This window comes from Plectrocnemia conspersa, unplaced genomic scaffold (assembly GCF_051122295.1).
Source record: "Plectrocnemia conspersa isolate PC_06_02 unplaced genomic scaffold, ASM5112229v1 ptg000003l, whole genome shotgun sequence".
Classification (NCBI taxonomy): domain Eukaryota; kingdom Metazoa; phylum Arthropoda; class Insecta; order Trichoptera; family Polycentropodidae; genus Plectrocnemia; species Plectrocnemia conspersa.
In genome coordinates, this window is record NW_028277167.1 from 5,101,967 (window position 1) to 5,126,330 (window position 24,364).

Genomic DNA, 24,364 nt, shown 5'->3' on the forward strand with positions numbered 1-24,364 from the left:
TTTGTAGTTATAAATTATATTAAGCTCTCAATAGCTTTGCAATTTAAATAATGAGTATATATGTATATAAACTTGACTGCTTTAGCAGGACTAGATTGAACGGTTGATGAAAAGTGGCTGTTTTTATCTGTTTTCTAAGATTTGTTTCGGTCGATTCAGTGTAGTTCCGCTAAACTTTCGAGTTCGGCTAAACTTTCGTTTCTCGAAAGCAAAGCGGTAGTTCCTACAGAAGTGGTGAAAAAAGTACCTAATTGAAGTGTCTGAAAAAAAAGTTATTTGGCTTATAAGAGTATACCATTAAAGAAACGCAGGGCGTCATTTGAGAAGGGGGCAGGTGGGGGCATTTTCCCCTCCTTAAATTTAGCCATAAAAATCTATGTAATTAATTTAATTACTATAAATCTTAACCAAATATAAATATAATAAAAAAGCTGAAATGACGTCCCTGATTCTAAACCAAAAATTATCAAATTAATCTTTAAAGATATTTTAAAAAAACAGTCTTGAATTGCGGTTCACAATTACTAGTAGTTTTCAAGTATTCGAATATTGAATAAAAAATGGATGAAGTATTCTATTTGTATTTTTTCTCGGTTCTTATCCTATCGAAATATCCTTTTTATATTATAGAATTTGTATGTTTTTTGTGGATTTGCATATCAATTAAATAACTAGAAATAAATTAACCGCGATCGAATTATTGAACTAATTTAAATAAGATATTTACAAAAACGTAACACGCACTTCACAAGCACTGACGCATACCTGTTTTTGAGATTATTAGACGATAATAAAGGGTTGGCCTTTCCATGATTTTGTTTCGTTCAACGAGCGAATTCTGCGAATTTCGATCATAATAGATACGGCCGAAAAACATTCTATTCACAAATAATTATTTTAATAATCATTAAACTTTTTGAATTATGTAAAATATGCATAACACAATGCTGTGCGAATTATTGATCAGTGAGGGCGTCAAAAGGAAAATCCTAATTTATTATTTTGCACACAGATTTTTCAAATCATCAGAATTAAGAACATCTGCGATTGAATTAATTCAGAAAAAATTATGGAACATTTTAGTTACATATTTTATCGAATTTGTTGTAGATTGGTTAGTACACTATATTTAAAAAATATGATAGCTGTCCTTAACGTTATTACTATGGACTTCTGATACAAGAGGGCTGATCAAAGTATTTTCAAATCAAATTTTGGTAAATAAGAGGACGCAAACAATTATCACTTCTCAGAAGTCAAAAATTCACGTCAAAAGCAATAAAATCGTGTCGGCGCCGTCGCATTGGGAACGCTCGGTAACGAGCGTTCCCACTGGTTATTGGATTAACTAATATTCGACTTATAGTTTAACCAACAAGAATTTTTTAATAGAAGACGTTCCAGCCCCCGTCATTACGCTCTCTGCCGTATTTAGCCAAGACTTAAAATTAACATTATATAAAAACAAAACCCAACTAACTCGCTTAAATAATAAACAAATCCCATTAGCGTTTCAAAATATTAATGATGTAATTGAAACATTAAATACTTTTAAATCTTCTCACCAAAATGTAAACGAGAGTTCCGTCGATGACAATATTCAATTGATCCTCGATACGTTAGCATCGACTCGTACATTAATAGATGAAGATAAGAGGAAATATATCGATTTTTTAAGCGAGCAAGTAAAACTTTTCAATTGTAAAAAAAATCGTTATAGATATTCACCTGATTTTGTAATATTTTGTAGCATTTTGTTCTCAATATCTCCCCACGCATATAGATACATCAGAAGCTTTGATTATATGATTTTACCTCATCCGACTACAGTTCATAAAATTTGTTTAAAATATAATACCGATCCTCAGATTGAACAAAATGAGGCAAATTTTTTAACTTATATTAAACAAAAGTTTCATTTTTTAAAAGATAGTGATAAAGTTGTTAGTTTAATGATTGACGAAATTTATATTAAGCCATATTTTGATTATAAAGGGGGAAATATTGTAGGTATGGCTTATAACACTGAAGAAGCAGCTAAATCTGCTCATGTATTTATGTTACAAAGTTTGCTTTCTTCGTTTAAAGAAGTTGTGCATATTTTACCTGTAAAAACGATGAAAGCAATGGAATTATTTAACTTCATTAAGAGAATTGTAGTCGGTCTACAGAATATAGGATTTAATGTAGTCTGTGTCGTAAGTGACAATAATTCTATAAATCGTAAAGCGATGTCTTATTTTGCTTCACCTCCTCAAGTCAGTATAGTTTACAAACATCCTTGCAAAGATAATGCACCTTTGTTTTATATTTTAGATTCTGTTCACGTATTGAAATGTATACGAAATAATTGGATTAATCAGAAAGATACCGATCAGTCGATTAAGTTTCCATCTTTTGAAAATGTAAACGATGATACTTTATCTGTAGCTTCCTTTTTAAATGTGAAAAAATTGTATCAAATGGAAAATAATCAACTTGTCAAATATGCTCACACATTAAATTTAAAATCTCTCTCACCTAGTTGCTTTGAAAAACAAAATGTAAAATTAGTATTAAATATATTTAACGACAATGTTATACAGGGACTGTTAGAAATAGGTCAGCAGCATAATTTATCTAACCACCGATCTACTGCTGAATTTATTAGATTAATAAAAACTTGGTGGGAAATAGTAAATGTAAAAACACTGCACAAAGGTGACAGATTTAGAAATCCTCTTCAAAATCCTCTCGTACCTGCCGAAGAAAATTCAAAATTTTTAGAAAAATTTCTAATATGGTTAGATTTTTGGAAAGGATTAAATGTAAAATGTAATAAACTAACCAGAGAAACGCACGATGCAATTTCCCACACGACACACGGGCTTTTACAATTAAGTGAATATTGCAAGGCAGAATTAAATTTCAAGTATTTGCTTCCAGGCAAAATTCAGACAGACAATCTTGAAGCCCGTTTTGGTAAATATAGGACGATGGCAGGTTCTCAATATTTAATTACAATAAGACAAGTGTTTGAAGTTGAATCCAAAATTAGAATCCAAAATTTATTGCCATTAACGTTAACGTCTGAAAAATTTGGAAATATTAATTTAGAAAATAGTATAGAAATTGATAATGAACCTAACGTAGAATCAACTAATTTTATGTCAGAAACAACAGACTTCGATTTAATTTATACTGAAGAGGATTTTAATATGATTCAACCACAGTTACCTATATTTACATATTTAGCAGGCTATTGTGCAAGAGTAGTACTAAAAAGAGTTAAGTGTGATATTTGTAAAAAGTTTTTAGTTTTAGACAAACATTTAAATTTTGCTAATTTAGAAGAAAATTTCAATTTTATTAAAAATGTTGATAGAGGCGGTTTATTGTATCCGCACTCTGATTTAGTAAATGTAATTATGCTAAATTACATTACAATAAACAAATTAATTAGCACTAATCATGAAAATAAGTTTTTAAAATGTAAAGCTCAGAGGGAATTAGTAATATGTTTAACGTTAAATACAGTCGAAGAACATGATTTCTTTCTATCGGAATTTTATTGTCCATCATTGAAGCATACCGATTTTAATATTTTAAGGCTATTAATAAAAACATCTACAAATATATTTTTAAACAATTATATGAAAAAGAAAAATAACATAATATCGATTAATTCTGATGGAAAGAAAAGGAGAAAATTAGAAACACTCACCTCGGGTAGTTAGTTTTAAGATTTTTTTATTTTGTAAATATGTTGGGTTTTGTTTTGTATCATACCAATTAATTTTAATTAGACATATGTCAACTTACTTTAAAAGAGATCAGCTGAGCTGCAAAAAAGATATGTATTCAAATATTAATTTGTATGTATAAATATGGCAATGATTGACTTAATGTATTCACTTTTCCAGATCAAAACAACAATAGATTGAAGTAGCGATTCGAGAGAAAGCTGTTATATGTCAAATAAAATTCAAGTTTTATAAGTGAAATGGAGAAAAGTTATATTTATAAACAAATTATCTTGAACTATAAGAATGAAATTTATGTTAAGACCATGTACTAAAATTTGTTATATGTTTTATGTAATTGAATATGTAAACTCTTATCAAATAAACAGTGAAAAAGTTTTTTCATTAACATACAAATAAACTAGAATTTTCGGACATTCCTTAAATGTACTTTGTTTTAATTATATTTTTTTTATTGACCTATTTTTAAAAAATGTTCTGATAATTTTCAAAACTAGTAATAAAAATCATAAATGAAACCTTGATTTTATTAAATTTAAGAATTATTTTTATTCTAAAAAGGCTATTAAAAATACCGAAATCGTAAAAGCGCGTAGATTCTCTAGTACGTTTGCCGCGCCGAGTATCCCTACACCCAATGACGTCACGCGCGCTGCTGTCCGGCCTTCTATCTAGGTGGTGTTGGTTTAACCCGGACATTCTCTATTCTGCATATCATTGATTCTTATAAATTTGGCGTTGAACCTAGACATTTTCCAGTTCTATATATAAATAAAATATGCTATAAATAATGTTAACCGTATAATTAACCAGATATCACCGGTATATTAGTAAACAACTATGACCTTGTACTTGAGTTTCCACTAAGAGAAAACCGCGACCTTAACATTCATTTGGTGGTTTTACTTTCATTTTATCAATTCACTTAAAATAAACGTATTTTTTGTCATTTGCTGAAAATAAAACTTACATTAATAAATTTTATATAATATTTGTTTATTATTCACATAAAAAAAAAACAATTTTTATTAGGTATACAAATTTAATTAAATAATTCACCACTATTATTGATAACCAATGTTTATAATATTTGCAAATCTCGATTGTTATAATAAATATTAAATTATTTATTATCGTGCCATATTATGGCCGTAATATAATTGACCGTGAGTCGCTTTGATAAAAAAAAACTGTTATGTAATGCTATAAAGCAATAACTGACGATTATTATTTTATTATTTGTATATAGTATTATAATTTTATTTATTAATATTTTTGATATTCTCTCTATGATTCTCATCTATTATTAATTTAATAATATGTGAGAATCACCTTTGTACCCTACGCTGTGTAACTAAACTTATAAGCAGGCTGTACACGTTACAATTTATCAGACAACCGAATATTATTATTAAATATAAGATACAGATAATTTTTTTGGTTTAAAAATATTTCAAAATGTTTAATAAGTAAATTTATGATGTACACGTGAAAAAAGTGTAATTTGCCTAGTTCCATAATTTTAAAAGAACAGAAATGAATTTTATTTTAATTCATTACAATAAACCTAAAAAAAGTAAAATGATCTATGTTTATCTGGTTCATTTATATTTACCGTTCTTTTCATCAGTTCACATTTACATTTATAAATTATTTTGGTAATAGCAATCATTATAAATAACTTTATTATTAAATGCAGGTGTATAAAAAAGTGAACTGAAAAACCGTACCGTCTTTAGTTATAAAGGTGATCAATAAATTCATGTAGAATTCATCCCAAGCATCTAAAAATTCGGTCCAGCAACATCATCATCTGTAAGTTGACTTACCGTCTTGAATTAAGAGTATTATTGAAGGGACTTCTTTTCATATCGACTAACGATCAAATGGTTAGAGATAAGAGGGTTAGAGATGATTCGATACGAACTCAGTTAAACAGACGACATTCGAGGTAAACCGAAAAAAACCCGCATTGACACGAGAGACATCAGCGGATCGTCCAGAGGATATCACGACGACAATCACAACTTCTCCACTAGCACTCAGTCTATGGAATACAACTTGACACTATTTATTGTTCAGAACAAAAATAAACTGTTACCAGATTTTCTGGCGTCTATTTTGGCTGCTAAGTTACACCTCCTCGGCCTCGAAACATGAAAGGTGGTCATATATTATATATATTTTTATATATAATATATTGAAAATATTTTAATACATATTGAAAGCTGTCTTTATTCTTCGAACTTTTTCAGTTTATGTTCTTTGAAAATGTAACATTTTTTTCCTAGTAAGCTAATATTATCAATTTAGAAATATGTTCCAAAGTGATAATATTCTCTTTATAGATTTGGTTAAAATTACGAGCGTGCGCGACGGGCTTTATAGACCATAGACAAACCGATAGTGGGGTCTCGCCGCTCTCTCGTTTTACTGTCACTTCTCCGGCTTCTTCGTGCGGTAATGACGCGCGATTGAAACCACATTTTCAACTATTTTATTAAGAATACTTCAGTCGACCCGAAAAGGTGAGTCTTGTTCGCCATTCGTGAAATTTTCATTGAAAACTTTCCAAAAACAAGCGAGATTTTCACCTTCCGCCATGATGCCGGCGCGGCGCGGCGTGTGACAGTCCGACGCGTTTTAGCGAAAAAACCGGAAAGAAATGTCTTCGTGTAATCGGTAACTTTCCCCGCTCGTAGTTTCAAGGCCCGTCAGCCGTTTTGTACTTTAATCTCTGCTTGGAATTTGTTTTTACATACCTACTTTTTCGTGTTATTGACCTTTGTTCGATCGCTCTGTCGACGCTTACGTCAAATTTATGCAATTCGGTAACTTTTAACCTCATTTTTACTTACCTACCGGATATATACGACAATTCGCTTCAATTGAAATTCGTTGCTAAGCCAATTTTATTTTTATTGGCCTTAGTCGTTCAATTGTCGCCTATATAATTTATTGCACTGTCAACATTATCTTATCAAATAAATGTCCACTCGATTTTTCTCATACAATCGCATGTATGTATGTGTGAATGGATTTTAGATATATGACAATTTTCATCTATACTTTTTTCTCTATGTTTTCAGTATTCAAGATTCAATAATAATATTAAATAATGTCAACACGCTAACTAGTTTTGGGTTAGTATGTGCATATACTCAAAAAAGTACAGCCTTTTTCACTTTTTATATCTGTTGAAATAATCTTGATAAATTCTTCATACAACCGTTGAATTATGGATCTTAATGTTTTTTATATTCATATTGTGTATGTATCAGAACCAGTGATTATTATATAATTATAATTCCTGTCGATCATCACATATTAGGTTTTCCTAAATTTTCCTGATCTCACGGATGAATATTGTGACGATCGAGCTAGATCGTTATAATTCAATAAATTAGTATAATACAATGCAATGAGAGTAGTTTTAAATAAAATCGGATTTACTAGTCATAGAAGTATGATTGAAAGATTGGATTGGTTAAGATACTTGAGTAATGTTTATGATGAATGTTTTAGTATTTATAAATAAGTTAGAAAATAAAATGATTTAATATTAGAAATAGAGATAATTTAAGGATAGATAGGTATACAAAAACGAGTACGGCCAGGGGAATTATGTACGGAGGTGTGAATTTGTATATTAATATTCCTAGGACAATCTGCAAAAATAAAAATGTAACGGGTTTCCTCAATGGAATAAAGAAACACATGCGTGCATTAATAAATATTATAATTTTAGTATTTTTTATATTCTATTTATGTTTATATTATATTTTGTATGTATGTTTGGATTATATTTGGTTAATATATAAACAATTAGCTAAATAAATAAATTAACAAAATATGTGCCGCTGGTTTATAGACATTGATTTTAGTCTGGTTTCTTGCTACTTAGTAGATGTTGATTGCGTTTACCCCGTTGTAACGCATTGGGCTAACGCCTGTCATGTTGTAATGGATAATTACAAAAATAAATGCATATGAAAATTTTATCTACAAGACAATTCTTCACTATCTTGGTTATATATTCCATAAAGTATTCGAATAACTGTTTAATCAAATGATCGTGCCATTTTCACCTCTATTTGGATTCTCATTGTCCTTAATTATAACTTAATGGGTTGATAAAGTTTCATTTTTCATAGTAAGATGTATTAATTTGCAAATTTTAATTAAAAAACATTTTATATACCGGCGGCGTTAGTATGAAACGACTTAAATCGGATTATTGAAATTTAATTTCATTGAAATTCATAATAGCCAAATTTAAATCACAATATTCAAATCCACACAATTATATAAGTGTTGCCATTGAATAAATCGAATGTTTTATTCAAATATCTAATAAAATATTTTGTTTTATGCATATTGTGTAATTGTCCATTCAATTCGCTTTTTTTCATTTCTTAATCAAAATTCGAAATGGCTGACTGTATCTGTATTCAGGAATATGTATAAATCAAATAAGGCTTGGATCGCACATTCTTTTTCTCGAAACGTGTTGCATAATTATAACGAAGTAAACGAAAAATATATGCACAAAGAAGCAACCACTTTCATAGAAAAAGAATCCGTGATCCGACCTTAAATAAATTACTGTTACAGCTATATTAAAAGGATATTTATTTATGAATACGTTGTATCGTTTCAGGCGAAAATGGCGAAGATTAACGCCGGACCGGTCGTGGACATCCTCGGTGATGAGATGACGAGGATCATCTGGGACCTGATCAAGGATAAGCTCATCTTACCCTTTTTGAACATTGAACTCCACACGTACGATCTGGGAATGGAAAACCGAGACAAGACCGACGATCAGGTTACCATTGATTGCGCTAACGCAATCAAAAAGTACAACGTAGGCATCAAGTGCGCCACCATCACCCCTGACGAAAAGCGCGTCGAAGAGTTCAAGTTGAAGAAAATGTGGAAGTCGCCGAACGGCACCATCAGGAACATCTTAGGCGGAACCGTCTTCAGGGAGGCCATTATCTGCAAGAACATCCCGCGTCTGGTCACCGGCTGGGAGAAGCCCATCATCATCGGACGTCACGCTCATGCCGATCAATACAAAGCGACCGATTTCGTCGTACCCGGCGCCGGCAAATTGGAATTGACGTGGAAGTCCGCTGATGGAAAAATAGAGCCCATCAGATTCACCGTTCACGAATACGACGGAGCCGGCGTCGCATTGGCCATGTACAACACCGACGAATCGATCAAAGATTTTGCACACTCGTCTTTGACGTTCGCGTTGGACAGGAAATATCCGCTATATCTCAGCACTAAGAATACGATCTTGAAGAAGTACGACGGTCGATTTAAGGATATCTTCCAAGACATTTACGATAACGAATACAAAGCAAGATACGAAGCGGCCGGAATCTGGTACGAACACAGATTAATCGACGATATGGTAGCTTATGCTATGAAATCGGAAGGAGGTTTCGTTTGGGCTTGTAAGAATTACGACGGAGACGTGCAATCGGACTCTGTCGCTCAAGGATACGGTTCATTGGGCATGATGACGTCCGTCCTCATCTGCCCGGACGGAAAGACCGTAGAAGCTGAAGCCGCCCACGGAACTGTGACTCGTCACTTTAGGTTTTATCAACAGGGTAAGGAAACGTCCACTAATCCCATCGCATCCATCTTCGCCTGGACGAGAGGATTGCTCCACCGTGCCAAATTAGATAATAACGACGCTTTGACGAAGTTTGCCGAAGCCTTAGAGACAGTTTGCATCGAAACGATCGAAGCCGGATTCATGACCAAGGATTTGGCCATTTGCATCAAAGGAATGAACGGTGTTGAGAGAGCCGATTATCTCGAAACGTTCGAGTTTATGAGTAAATTAGCCGAAAACTTGAAAGCAAAATTAGCAGCATGACTATATAAAAGCAGTCTATAATTCTCGGAGGTTAATTTATATAATTTAAATGCAAAATTATTATTTTATTATTGTAAAATCGTAATAAATACACATTTTCGTATGGAATTTTATACGTTTATAAAATATTTTTTCGTTTATTAAATTTTTAACGAAAAATAACTTTGTTTTATTAAATCATTTTATGGGTATTTAACTTACCTTTACATTTAATAATAATTGTTTTTATAATATGTAAAATCGAGTAAAAGATATATAAAAAATAAGTACCTATATATTATAGAAAAAAAATTATTTCATCTTATTTAAAAAAAAAATACCAATTATATATTTTTACTTTGTTATTATATGATAAAAATTATATTTGACTGATACCTGATAAAATTTACAGAGGTTAATGCTTCTGCAAAAAGATACTTTTGGTGTTCCGATCTTACTTGTAAAAAATGCATTGAATTGTCAGAAAATACAAGATCTTCTACAATAGGTAAGTATTAACTATTGTAGTATAAAATAATTAATACTTGATTTAAATGTAGTAAACATTATCTTGTAGCAAAAATATACTTGTCATCAAACAAAATATTTAATGTGAACGACAACCGAGACCTCAGGGGAAAAGATTATAAAGAGACTGTATTGCAAGTAGTAAAAACATATTGGGTCAAGAATCACTGCTGGGTTTCAAAATAGTTTTAAAACGGTAGATAGGTTAGGGCTTTAAATCTGAAGTGCTTAGATATCAGTGAAATAGTATTGGGTTAGTTATATATTAAAAAATAGTAAATAAGTCATATATGTAGAATATATATTAAAAAGAGACGGGGAGTAATATTTTACAATATACACACTAAGGGTTTTGAGATAGGGCCATTGTTATTTATAATATATGTAAATTATACAATTTGTAATATAAAATTCAACCATTTGCAGACGATAGTCTGATTAAGAAGTAATTAAAAACCCAAATAAATAATGGAATGCAATATATAGTTAGTAAAACGACAACATACATTATTCTCAAGTATAAATCAAATCACCAAAGCAGACTTTCGTAGCAAACAAAGCTGGAACTATCTAAGATTCTAACAAATATTTTTTCTAATCTGTTTGTAGATAATACACAACCTTTTTTAAGAGTCGAATAATAGGAGCTGCTGAAGAGCAAATATATAAAAAGGAGCATATTTAGAAAACCCATATGATTCCAATCTTGGACTTTAAGCAGAATTTCAAATATTTAAAATCAGAATTCGACTTATTCATACATTTACCACTCACTAATCACTTGTGCCTACATCCTACATGTTATTGTCATTGTTACAAATGTATGGCTTGACATGCTATTATAAAAAGCCTAAAAAGGTAATCTTGAACGGTTTATACCTATAAATGGAAAAAATAAATTATAACTACAATATATGATATTTTTCTTGTATTCTACAATTAGCCAAATATACATGGAAAATATCTAAATTTACTGACAAATTATAAAAACAATTAAAAAAAGTAAATTTTAAACTGTTTTTTAGTTTATTGCAATTTATCTAAATAAAAATAAAATAAAATGAAAGAAGAATAAATATCGAGCATGACCGGTTGGACGTTTGAAATTGTCTATGGCCGAATCGGACGGTTGCGCGCATAGAGCACTGAGACCCGAGTGTTCGTCGCGTTCGGCTCCCGATTCTAAGGGGCGAAGCGACGAGGGGCGAGGCGGGTGCATGTCGGGGGCGGCGCCATGGTGGTGGTGCGCGGCGCCGCCTCCTCCGAGGAGGATTCGGCGGGTTCCTGGCCCAGGAGTTGCAACTTCACCATGCCCAATGTTAGTACACCCTCCATTGTTATTCTCTATCTCTGTCTCTGCCTATCTCCCTTGCGCGTCAGACACCTGTCCCCCTTCATCATAACCTAAGATGCGACGAACGCGTATTTATTTACGTTCATATTTTCGTTTCATTGTTAGTACATATTTTTTCTTACCCCCTTTCCTCCCTCTCAAACGATTTTCCTTGTATAACCTCAAATTTGACATATTCACAGATTTTCTCATCCGAAACTTATTTACATAATAACAATTCAGCCGAGGAAAAGAAAGCCTTTCATGTTTAACTACCCTTTATACGTACGTTCTTAAAGTTCTCTGAGGGAATTCAGTGGGTGATGGAGAAGTAAACAAAGAGTTTTTTGTTCAAAAAAGAACATTGTCAAAGAACAAACAATATTTATAACAAAGTAAATATCCTTTGCATTCAATATGATGCGTTTTAGAATATTTTGATAAATAGCAATTCTTATTTTTATATGGCAAATATTAATTATTGATTTAGTCAACAATATTATTATAATGTTGTAAAATTCTCAGTTATTGATTGCACTAGCTACATGAATATTTGAATAAAAAATATATAAGCATTCATATACTTCTTTTACCGCTATGATATGATTATATACATTTTAAGATTTTGCCCCTTATGTAGCAGGAAAATATTCTCCATTAATTGAAGGAAGATCGTTCCTCTTTTCATTGACAAATTTACAATACAAAATATCAATATGAGTTATAATTTCATGAATTATTTTTAACCAAAAATTTAAATTATCATCATTTAAAGTGAGAAGAAGTCCTGCAGCCCCTTCTACAGTCGCTGTAATTTTGTTTACTTGAAGGGATTCAAAGCACTGTAGCAAAATGACCGTATTTTCAAAAACTATATTCACATTTCTGCTATTAAAATTCCATCGAGTACTAGACCAGTGGTCGGCAAACTTATTAGCCAAAGAGCCAAATATGTACATTACAACGATTAAAAAAAAATTGAGAGCCAAATCTATTTATTAATTTAGCAAACCTTTATTATACTTTTCCAAATCAATACAAAGACGTTCGAATTTAGAGCTCCATATTTTCTTGTTTTTTTAAATCTGGTGCGAATGCCCGTGGATATTTGTGCCAGAGCCGCACTTAAGGGGCCAAAGAGCCGCATGCGGCTCCGGAGCCGCACTTTGCCGACCTCTGTACTAGACCATCGTAGAATTCATTTGGAAATTCCTTCAAGTGTCTAAACGCAATTTTTGAGATGCAGCTTTTTCAAATATTAAATTTGTATAAAGTGCTTATTTTTGTACGACTTTTTTAATAATCGTTTGTACGCCGCCTCATGCGGTTGTGTGATTAGCTTATCGTGGTCATCATCTAACGCAATTTTCAATTGTTCTTTAATGCGTACTGCTAAACCTTCATTGTCTTGTGATATTGTATTGAAAAATCCCCAGAATCTTTCGTTCACTTCGTTCCAGTTCATAACGAAAAACAATTACTTCCTGTGAGTGTTATTTAATGTCTCATGACAGTGAGATATTTGTCTCTTTTAATTTAATTTGAATATTTTTTGAAGATCCTTAAAAACACAGTAGTATTAAGACAAAGATATTTTAAATTATCGTCTAATTTCTCAGAATATTCTAATAATTCTCTAAATTCATCATGTCCACATAAAGGTAAATCAAATTTACCACAAAACACTATACAATCTATAATTTTGGACAGAATTTCACGATTTTTTTCTCACTTTCTTATTATGTTTGTTTATTTCTTGTCTATAATAAGATTCACTTAATTGCGTTTTAATATTAACCGTACCCAAGATTCCAAGATTACACATTGTACTACATTTTAAATCTTCAGTACTTTTGTCATGTTTTTAATTTTATCGCTTAAATGTTTAAATCGTTTACCTCTGCTTTTGTCCACCATAAATCATTTCTGAATAATAGACACGGAAAGCATAATTCAGGGTTTTGCTCCATACAACCAGTTGCAGAGTTAAATTTTCGTTCTTAAGACTGCGTTCTACATTGTGCAGTCTGAAAAATCTTCAAATCAAGTGTAAGATGTCTCAAAGCTTTGATTATAAGTTTTTCTTGTAGTTCCAGACGTGAAAAACTAGATTTTACAAATATTTAAAAAGAGAAAAATGAACATTAAATTTAATGAATATTCTATAATATATAAGTAAAATTAAAATACCCAAATAGAAAAAAGGAAACCTTAAAATATGTATAAAATATGACACTACAGCATAATGGTGCAGCCTGGGCAGAACTACTTTCAAACGAAAATAGCGTATTTCTTAGAAGTAAACAATTTCAAGCAGATTACGATCATGCTTTATTCGAAAGTTCGGATGAATCATTGAGCTGCAAAGACTCCTTGCTCATACCGGTGACCGAAAGCAAACAAATATAGCATGTATATACATTCAAGGTAACCAACACAGACAGATTTACTTTACCTATACTAACAAAACGTTAAACTGCAATGAGTGACTTTTTAGGCTAAAATATCCTTCGCCCATCCGATAGAGAAACAAATAAAAATAACTTGTCTAATTGTGACAAAAATCACACGAAAATATCACGGAAACTTTCTTTGCTTCTTTCTAAAAAAGAGCATTGACAAATCCTTGTGCTGCAAAATCCATTTGCCCGAACCGACGAAGCAGGGACATCATTTCAGCTTTTTCCAGGAGATGGCAAAAGTCATCCAGTCGGTAGTCGTTTTTTTTAATATTTCGATTTCATTAAAATTCATAATATTTCGTTAAATGACTTGTATCTTTCTGACTAAATTCAAGAGAGTTCCTGTTAAGAATCCACGTCATAAGCAATAAATCGCGCCGTCGCAATGGAAATGCTTGGTTATCTAAAATTCATATTTAGACGTTTACAAAGTATTTACAATAAGTGAGAATTACATGAAGCATATCTAAATCGAATTTTGACCAATAGGAGGAGGCAAAAAACAATTATCCCTTCTCAGAAGTAAAAAATCCATGTCACGATTTTATTGCTTTTGATGTGACCAATACTCTCATTTCAGAAGTCCGTAGTAAGGATAGCTGTTATCTTTTTAAAACATAGTGTAATATCAAAGTGCAGAAAAATTATGGGGCAATATGCGAGATGCAACATCTGTCTATACTTTTTCTGCTTATTTTCCACTGAGAGTTGAGTTGGCATAGTTTGTATTTTGGACTTATTTAATTTTGTATTTAATTTTAGAACTTTCACTAGGATAGGTTTGGGTTTCAACAGCAAATGTACATTTCGCTACTATAAAATCGATTTTCATAGACATTTTAGAACACCATATAATTTCACTAATGCCTATCAGAAATATATATGTATATCTAATGGTGAAAATGTATTTGGACTTCACTAGTGAAAATATAATTTCACCGAAAAATACACATTCATTATAACATTTATGCATTGTGTGTAAATAAATAATGATAGGTATAGAAAAGTTGAAATCGTATTATTTTACTAGCACATCCCATATAAATGATATTTTACTGGTAAAAATATGTATCTACCAGTGAAAATGTATTCTATATGATTTTACTGAAATGACAATTAACAGGATAGATTTGAGACCGTTTTTTTTAAATTTTCTTTAAGGAATAAGTTATCAGTAAAAAATAAGTGAATCTACCTAAAGCCTAATTGGCTAGAACAGAGGTAGCCAACCTTTTGTATACCATGCGCTAATTTTTTCACAAACAAGTTCAGATGCGCCATACAACTCAATCTCTTTATTACCTTCTTACGTTCACATTTGAGGTTGTAAAATAGAGATAGGAGTAGGAACTGCTTCGCTTATGGGAGGAAAAGGAATAACTCAATCACGAAATTCAATTAATTAATTTACATCATTTCAAAAGACACGTTTATTAGAGCACCAATCTACAATTTACAAAAAGGCACTTGATTTAAAAATTTGAATATGGATTTAGTTATGACACCTATTCTAAAAGCATAAGTAGGCGCTAGGATCTAATGCATCACTTGTGATCATCCAATGCGCCACGTTTGGCGCATGCGCCACGGGTTGGCCACCACTGGGCTAGAATAACAACATAAATATGATTAGCTCCAAGTTTTTACAGTCTATTATTGGAAACCAGCCACTAGAATTAAAGTTAAATTCAGTTGAATTCAACTCGCATCCACCGCAGTCACTTGAGACGACCAGCTCAGTCTACTAAGTTTATGCTACTCCAAATCCTAGTCTGTAGTACCCACGCAACCAATTGTTTGCTTGTGAGTTTTGTCCAATAATATATAAATAATAGGTAAAACGATAAAATTTACTAATCCATATACTTTTTGAGAAAACTTAAAAAAAGAGTCAAAATTATATGTTGATTGTAAAATCTAATTTTATTTTTTCTAAGAGGGATTGCTATTTTCTGTATATATTAGAAAATTTTGACTGAAAAAAACTAGGTAAATTTATGAGATCTTATGATTTCTTCATTTCAATGAATTAATGTAAACCACACAACTTTTAGTCCTTCCTATAAAGTTGACAATTCAAATAGTCAGCCAATTTACACTTTGGGTCAATGCTTGTATACATATGGAGAATATGAGTGTATAAAATTTGATACAATAGATAGACTCGATTGAATCATGTTCTGTTTAATTGAATATTTGGGTTATTTCACAGAATCCATTTTCAGTGGGAGATGAACTGGAATATATGTAACTGGTAAATAGATGGGACGCTAAACATCTCTAGTTATTCAATTTTGTTTCTTTTACAGAGGCATGCCATTAATCGACAGGTAGCAGTGAACACTTTAGCGACCATGCATAGAAGATTCAACATACCGAGCATGATCAGCACCAGCGGGAGGCCACTAGCTGAGTTTAGAGCGAGCGCTAACAAATCGCTAGATATCCTAAGACAAAATATACAGGCCGCCGTAACCAAGGATATTGATCAAGTCATTAAAAAGTATCTCGAAACCTTCTTTGTTCCTGCCGTCAACAACATCCGCACCAACCTCGGCGAAGAGTCAGTTTCGGAAGAACAGGTCAGTACATATATCTATAAATTTCGCAGAAAAGGTAAAAAAATATGAATTCAAATGTATTTAATCTATCTAGTTGCGAGCGGTATGTCGAGCGATGTTGGATGGTGCTCGAAGTCTCTATGCAGCGCCGCCTCGACCATCAGTTCCGATTCGACCGGCACCGTCGCCGAGTGAACTCAGCGATTCCGAATCTAGCAACGGAGCCGATTCGAGATTTGGCCGACCGATTGGCGTGAGTTTATTATTTAAATCTTAATACGTAATTATCTGTTTTATTAATTTCATAATTAAAATTTACAGAGTCCATCTTATGGCAAGAGAAAGGAATCAGATACGGACTCCGACGTAGGAGTCGGAGCGAGAAGAAAGAGACGGACCGAAAGCAACCCAAATTATGCCCACAAGTGGGATCCGGCTCGACTAACTCAAGACACGTTATTCATAATGGGATCGATCGCTAATAAAGTTCTTGGGTTGGGTCAATCGAGAGGAAGGCTTTACAGTAAACATTCTGGTTTATTACGATATCCTGCTGATTCTGCAGATAAAGAATGGATAGCCAATCAAAATTTTAAGACATCGTCGGGCGGAAAGACTTACATTATGGTATATATTTTATAGTAATTTATAGACAAGTTCAAGTATTATATAATTGAGGATTATTTTTCATTGTTAGGTTTTGGAGGATATAGAAGAATTGATCGCTAGTGAAGACTATCGTCACAGTTCGACTTTGCGTTTGAGTGAATTATCATGTTTTCGAGCACCTCCGTTCATGTTGAGAAAGATCCAGGCGTATTTGAGTCGGAGGTGTGAGATGAGCGAAGATTACGCTTCGAGCACTCCGACGCTGACACCGCCGCCAGTTGAACCACCTATTCAATCTGTGGTGGGACAGTTGGCGACGAGGGAGGACCATTTGAATGTGATTGGACAAACGAACGCATTCAACATTGAAAATCTGGAAAATCGAATAAAGATAGAAGATATGGGAGAGCAGTTAATCAACGAAGAGTTTAATAAACATATCAAAACTGAAATCGATTATAATGATACGTCGCAATTTTGCAAGGACGCTCAATGCATTCAGCTGCATCAAGGGAATCAATTGAATCCGGGACCGGGCGGGTTTACGTCGATAGTCTCAGCTGGAATATCACCGGAGAATAATTTTTGGAGGTCGGTTTCCGAAAGTCAGTTGTTGAACGACACTTCGAAAGATATTTACGACACTAATATTAAAGTGGAGATGAATCCTGCTGCAGAGCTGATGGACGCTGATATAGAATTTTTGAGTGGAGACTTTTGCAGTTATGCCGAAAGCGAGGCAGACGTTAAGAAGAGTTTTGATAAAATTACCGAAGGAGGCAACGGGATGTTTTTACAAGATAACACGCATTTGCTGAGCGGAAGTCATTGTGACATGAATAGTTCCCATCAGGTATTTATCCATTATGTCATTTTTTTAAGTCAGTACTTCAAATTGATTTGTATTAATATATTGTGGTGATTTTAGGACAAATCCATGATCAGTTCCTTGCCAGACGATATGCAAAATTTCGTCACCAGTTCGAACTCGTTAATTACTTTCTCCAGTTCACCCATCATGCATTCTCCCACTTCAAATTCTTATACAATGTCTAATAACATGAACCCTTTTCCTCAAGCATTGCCCTCTTTTTCACAAATCTCGCCTCTTCAAGCACATTTGATATCGTCACAGTCACCTCAGACCTCTGTTCAAGTCACTTGCGTCGCATGGCAGCCCAACACAGTTCAAAATGCAGTCCGTACGGTTGCCAGGTAAATATATATATTTTTTGTTCAATAATGTAGGTTAAGTGTAAGTTGTGTGTAATGAAATTCTTGGTTTATATTCAATATAGTAAATATTAAATAATTTCATAAGTACAAAGTTTTACAAAATTATGAGTATGTATATATACAGTAGACCCCCCAATAACACGGTAAATTGGGGACGAGCTATTTGGAACCCCCGCAAGTCTAATTGTCATTTTTGCGTTTTAATCAATATTTTAGAAATTATTGGGTAAACAATCCAGTTCACCATATCTGGACTACTTGTATATACATTTCTTTACTTATTGTTATTTATTTATGTGATATATAAATGTTACAGTGAGTGTGTATTTTTCAGTGAAGTTATATTTTCACTAGCAAAGTTCAAATACATTTTCACCAGTAGATACATATTTCTAATAGACGCTAGTGAAAATATATGCTTTTCTAAAATGTCAATGAAACTCGCTTTTACAGTTGCGAAATGTACATTTGCTGTTCAAACCCACATAATTTTTTTGAGTTTTGAGATGAGAATTCATAAAATACAAATTTCTGAGTTAACTTGGGCATGACTGGTAGGGGTTAATGGATGTCTGCTCATATACTATTGTATAACGCCAAAAGAAAAGTTTTATGAGGTCGTTTTTAGCAAGTCCTAGAGACGATAACGGATAATCCTGACATTTTCCTTTAATATTTATAATCATTTTGTTGACTGAGTAATTATAAATTTCTCTAAGAATATTGCATTGTTTATCTGTATTTGTAGTAAGAAAATCTATATTTTTCCAATATATATTCTTGTATACAAAAAAAAAGATTTATTTTATGTCAAAATAATACCCATAGAAAATTTATAATATTTTTAAATACTGTATTTATAAATTTTAGTTTGGCTAACACAACGCGAACTATGAACTCGACCGTCACTCCTGGACCGACTTTGGTTGGTCTTGCAAATCGAACGACCGGGAACATCATCGCCAGCACCGGCAACTTCATCAACATCACGCCAAAGACGTTCTCCAGCGGAAACATCCTACACAACGCGTTAGTCTCACGAAACATGATGAACCGTGGACTGAATGCGAACAAAGTGGAAATGACTAGAACCCTTACGAACAGTGTTAATACGTTAGTGCATCGGCCACCGTTGGTTTTGCCGAGTGTAACGACGTTTTCGCGTACGAGTGTTCCTTCGACCAAGATAGAAGACGACATGTCCATCACAACCACCAAGGCGATGATTGACAATACATGCAACTCTTCGGCGATGTTAAAACAAGTGCTGACATTGGGCAGCGCCGGCGTTAACAAGACTTTCTTGACTCCCAACTCGCAGAAGACAAACGCGTCGAAGCCATCGTCGTCGAGCACACTGAGTGCTTCACATGCCACTCTGTCGGCTCTGTTATCCGGAATTGATCCCTCACATTCCGACAAGAAGTGCCCGTTCGGCATGTCCAAAGCGGACAAGTGAAAGCCTTCTGTTCGATTCCTTTAAATTTGTATCATCAAAGTACAAAATATATTATTTATATAATTTTTTTAGCTAATTTAAGTACGTGCCAAAACAGTGATTTGATAGTTAATTCGTTGAATGTTATAAAATTTTGCTGTTATATTTACTCTTTTTCATATACAAATTTTTTAATTTTTTATGAAGCCCTATTGCTTTTTTTACATTGTTCTACTTCGATGATTGTGCAGAATTTTCCTCATTGTGATACATACGGGTAAATATTGTTAGTACAGGAGAGTGTTGTTCCTTGATGTTAGGAATTAGATATACATAAATTACGATGCATATCTATACTTTAAAAGTACTAAAAACAATGAAATAAAAATTAAATTATTTATTTTTAATAAGTAACAGATCGAATTATTTACTCGTTGTTTTGATAGTTATTACTATTTGTTATCATTGAAGAAGAATCCATTGTTACCTGAATTTATGCAATCACTAAAGGATGGATACCACTTGGTTGTTTTAATATTTTCTATTTTTAATATAAAAAATGCAATTATTTCATTATATTATTTATTACTAAACTACCTGATTTCAATGCCATATAGTGGTAGAACTTAGTGATAGAATTTGAGGTAAAACTAATTCAAGGTACGACACTTAAAATTTAGTCTAGAGCTAGGCTATACCCTCGTAAATGTATTCTATAATAAGGTGTAATCGGTGTTGATTGTTATCCATATTATAGTGGTCAAGTTTAATTGTTGATTTTGAATAAATCGTATAATTCGAATACTTACTTTCGAATTGTTTTCATTGTTGTACCCAAGTTGATGTAATAATATTTCTTTAATGTTTGGAAAGTTTACATTATTTTGTTCGATTTATTATGTTTATAAAGGAGGAACATCGAAATATTCCAATTGTTTTTTGTAGTACAAATGTTAGTATTTTTAGTAAAAAATGTTCACTGTTTTGATAAAAAGTAATGTAATTTATATTCCTAATTATTTTTTTATTACTAATTAATTGTTATTTTTACGCTTTTTGCCTTGCTTTGAGTCATGAGAATTTATTATGCTTTGATTTTTCACTCGATTGTTTGACAAACATTTTTTTTTATATCTGTATTTGGAGTATATTTTATGGATTTTAATGTTAACAATCGTGAGTGAAGAATTGCTTTGTTAAATTTTAATTTATTATCGTTACGTTTGGTTATGCTTTTTTATATTATGCTGTGATAATGCGCTTTATTCAACGCTTTAGTTGCTTTCCCTGTGATGAAAATTGATTTATGCTTTAAGTATTTTATTTATTTAGTTATAGTATATTTATGTATTTGTATGCTCATTTTTTATTTTATTATTTCTTTGCTTATAGTATATTTATATATTTGTATGCTTATACAAAAAAATCTTATTTAAAAAAAAATAGAATGCTTTATATATTTTTATTATATTTGCTGTGCAATCATGCTTGATGCTTTTCGACGTTGTGCAATCACGCTTAATGCTTTAATACCTTGCTGTGCTAATGTGCTTTATATGTATCATATATGATACACTATTTAATGCTCTCTTGCTTGCTTTATTTAATTTTCTTTAAAAAATCTTTAAAATTTTCATTTTTTACATTCACTTCCTTCACTACATGCTACATATTTTTATTATGCCTTAATTAAGAAACTAGCGCTGATTTTTATAGTTCCTTTATTCGACTCTCTTTACTCTTGTACATTATAGTAACTGAATCTTTCCCAAAGTGTATATTAGTCAATTATTGTTAATTTAATTGGTTTAATTATAAGATTATTTTATGCGACTGGAAGCTGGTGATATATCTTAAATAATTATGTTTTATCGACTCTTAAAAATCTTTACATTGTGTTAAATGATTTTATCTTAAAATATAAGTTGTGCCACATAAGGATTTGGAAAACCTATTTCTTTGTCGTTTGTAAAGAAATATTTTTTTATAGTATATACATACATGTTACATTAAAAATATATTATAATTATATGACGAACTGAATCGAGTCCAAAAAGTCCTATCGTCGTGACATAGCACTAACATTTTTGAATAGAGAATCGATCTCAGACTGCCATTTATCAGTATTATTGTCTGTCTTTTCGGTATGCGGTTAAATATGCACAAATAGCAACACATACAAGTTGTTTGTAAAATTTGACAGATTTATTATGGTCTAATTTCAATTTCCGATTGAGATTATTGTCACTGCTCAAAATCTGCGTTTTATGGCAAATGTATGTGTACTTCTGTCTATTTGTAATATTTGGAGTGCTTGTGAAGTGATATTAAATGGACTAATAAAAAATGGAATGTTTTTTAATAATATATGCGTTTTATTACTATTATTATATTTGATAATATATGTGGGACCCTCATTCAAGTCAATTTATGGAGTCTGATATTTTTACAGGTGCGACATTTGACCTCAGTGTGATTTTGTCAGACCGTTCAGATCTTTGGATGCTAAAATTTAAGAAGTCGTTTGTTGTATTTTGTTTTAAGTAAATTTGATAATATCTGGGATAGGAATTTTGATAATAAAGCTGTGTGGATTAAAGAGTGGTGATATTGTCGAAAAATTGACCGAATGTCAGTTGTGAGCAATGAATGCTCTAATAAAAATTAGAATCTATTTGGGTTTGGTAGTTCCTATACTTCCTAATCTCCCTTTTGATTTTAACTTTTTCTCGGCATCAAAATGCTACTTAAGTTTCCAGGACACAAGTATTGATAAAGATTTAAAAACGCTTTAACCATAAAAATACCACTACAGGGAAAAAATAATAACTCAGAAGGATTAGCTTATTTTTTTCTGACATAATGTCAATTGATTTTATCGTTTAACGTCATATACATATATACAATTTTTTTTAACAAATGCGTTTTAAAAATATACTAGTACCATACCCGTTGAATGTCAATGAAAATTAACCTCATAAAAACAATTTTTTCAAGATCTGTCTGGTGTGTCGAATGCGACGCAATTTATGCCTTTAAATAAAAACATATTTAATAAGATATTCATAAATATAGAATAATAATGATTATTATTACCACTAGGGATGCGTAGTATCCGAGAGGCGCAGATTCTCTTGTGACACGGAATCTGGGGATGCGCTCTACTGGCGTTAATTCTCCGAAGGGAGTAGGTACCGTGTTGTAAAAATATATATTATTGGTTTTAAACGTTTTATTTACAGCAAAAGTTATGGTCTCTCTATATTATATTTTAGGATTTGAGAACCCTAGGGGTGTGAATCGTAACCAATGAGACTCAGGGTGGAATCTAGTTAGAATTTTTATTACAGTATTTACATATGTGAGACGTTTTCTCCAAGCGCTGGCGAAGCTGGCGCAGGGATGATGTCTGTGGACGATCCTCAGAGTTCTTGTAGCTGTCTGCAGCGAGTGCTAAGAGGCAGTTCCTCTTACTGCAATGGTCGTTCGGGAGTCAGTCTGTGGGTGCGTCTGCCAGGCGGGGTGAATCTGCTGGCTGCTGGCGACTTGTGACTTCGTGACTCTGACTGCCTGACTGCATGGCTGCTTGACTGCCTGACTCCTTGTTGGAGTCCAGGCTTATGTATCCAGGGCTACAAGGCTTGTCGACCAATCGAAATTATGCAGCGATCATCCAGCCTATCGCTGCAGTCGCTTCGTAGAACGGCGAAATAGTTCTACGCCTTTAGAAAGCGACGTTCGCTCGTCCAAGGTCGTATTGCATTTTCGGGAATGCCACGGATGCGGTGATTTATGATATCCGTGACCGCTTTGCCAGAATGGAATGTAATTTATGGGATTGTAACGAGGTATGTGTGGTCCAAAATCCTTTACGCTATTGTGTTGTTTCTCTCAATTGTTGATGAATGATCGTTTTTGGTCACAGTCATTAACGCGAGTTTAGGGTTTCAAACGTGGTCATCTGTGTATGGTAGCTACAGTATTATTTATCTATGATATTGTTAATTTCCTAGATCTGGTTTATGATATCCGTTATATTAGCATTGGATTTTTTTTAAATATTTTTTATAATAATGAAATAATATCAAATGCTATTAAATTATTTACTAGTGAAGTTTTATCTTCGATTATGCAAATTTTCCGTATTTGTATTATATTACGATATGAAAGTTTGAATTGTGAACGGTTCGAAAGAGCAGCCCGAAGCGTTATGCCGAGCGGGTGCGGAATTCTGAATGGAGGCTGAAGAGATGGGGATTCTATTTATAGAAAATCTTTCCTTAGTTTCTATTACCGCTTATAAAAGTAAATAAACGAGTAAACATCTAAATATAGCAAAGCCTTTGCTTTTATATTTTCAAACATTTATTAATATGCAAAAATTTTACAACCACTGAAAGTTTATTTGATGTTTGCAGAAACAAAGAAACGAATCAATAAAACAAGAACATAGTAACCAGTTTAAACGTAACTCATAATTGTAATTCATTAAATTAATTCCATTGATCGAATATATTTAATGTCATTCCAAAACTTTTAAGACATTTCAGGTTAAGAACACCATTTAAGTTTGATT

At 32.4% G+C, this 24,364-nt stretch overlaps 2 protein-coding genes across 2 annotated transcripts; both read left to right on the forward strand.

Moving 5' to 3' along the window:
* The first annotated feature begins 6,120 nt into the window (after window positions 1-6,120).
* Idh (isocitrate dehydrogenase [NADP] cytoplasmic) lies at window positions 6,121-9,801 on the forward strand. Its single transcript, XM_088182442.1, has 2 exons — window positions 6,121-6,271; window positions 8,404-9,801. The coding sequence occupies exon 2, from the start codon at window positions 8,410-8,412 to the stop codon at window positions 9,640-9,642; it is 1,233 nt and encodes a 410-aa protein (XP_088038568.1). The 5' UTR covers window positions 6,121-6,271; window positions 8,404-8,409; the 3' UTR covers window positions 9,643-9,801.
* Window positions 9,802-11,253: 1,452 nt separating this feature from the next.
* LOC148236419 (uncharacterized) lies at window positions 11,254-22,153 on the forward strand. The gene is made up of 7 exons (XM_088183535.1): window positions 11,254-11,467; window positions 16,254-16,526; window positions 16,600-16,758; window positions 16,827-17,132; window positions 17,203-17,967; window positions 18,043-18,329; window positions 19,221-22,153. The coding sequence occupies exons 1-7, from the start codon at window positions 11,384-11,386 to the stop codon at window positions 19,807-19,809; spliced, it is 2,463 nt and encodes an 820-aa protein (XP_088039661.1). The 5' UTR covers window positions 11,254-11,383; the 3' UTR covers window positions 19,810-22,153.
* Window positions 22,154-24,364: the final 2,211 nt, after the last annotated feature.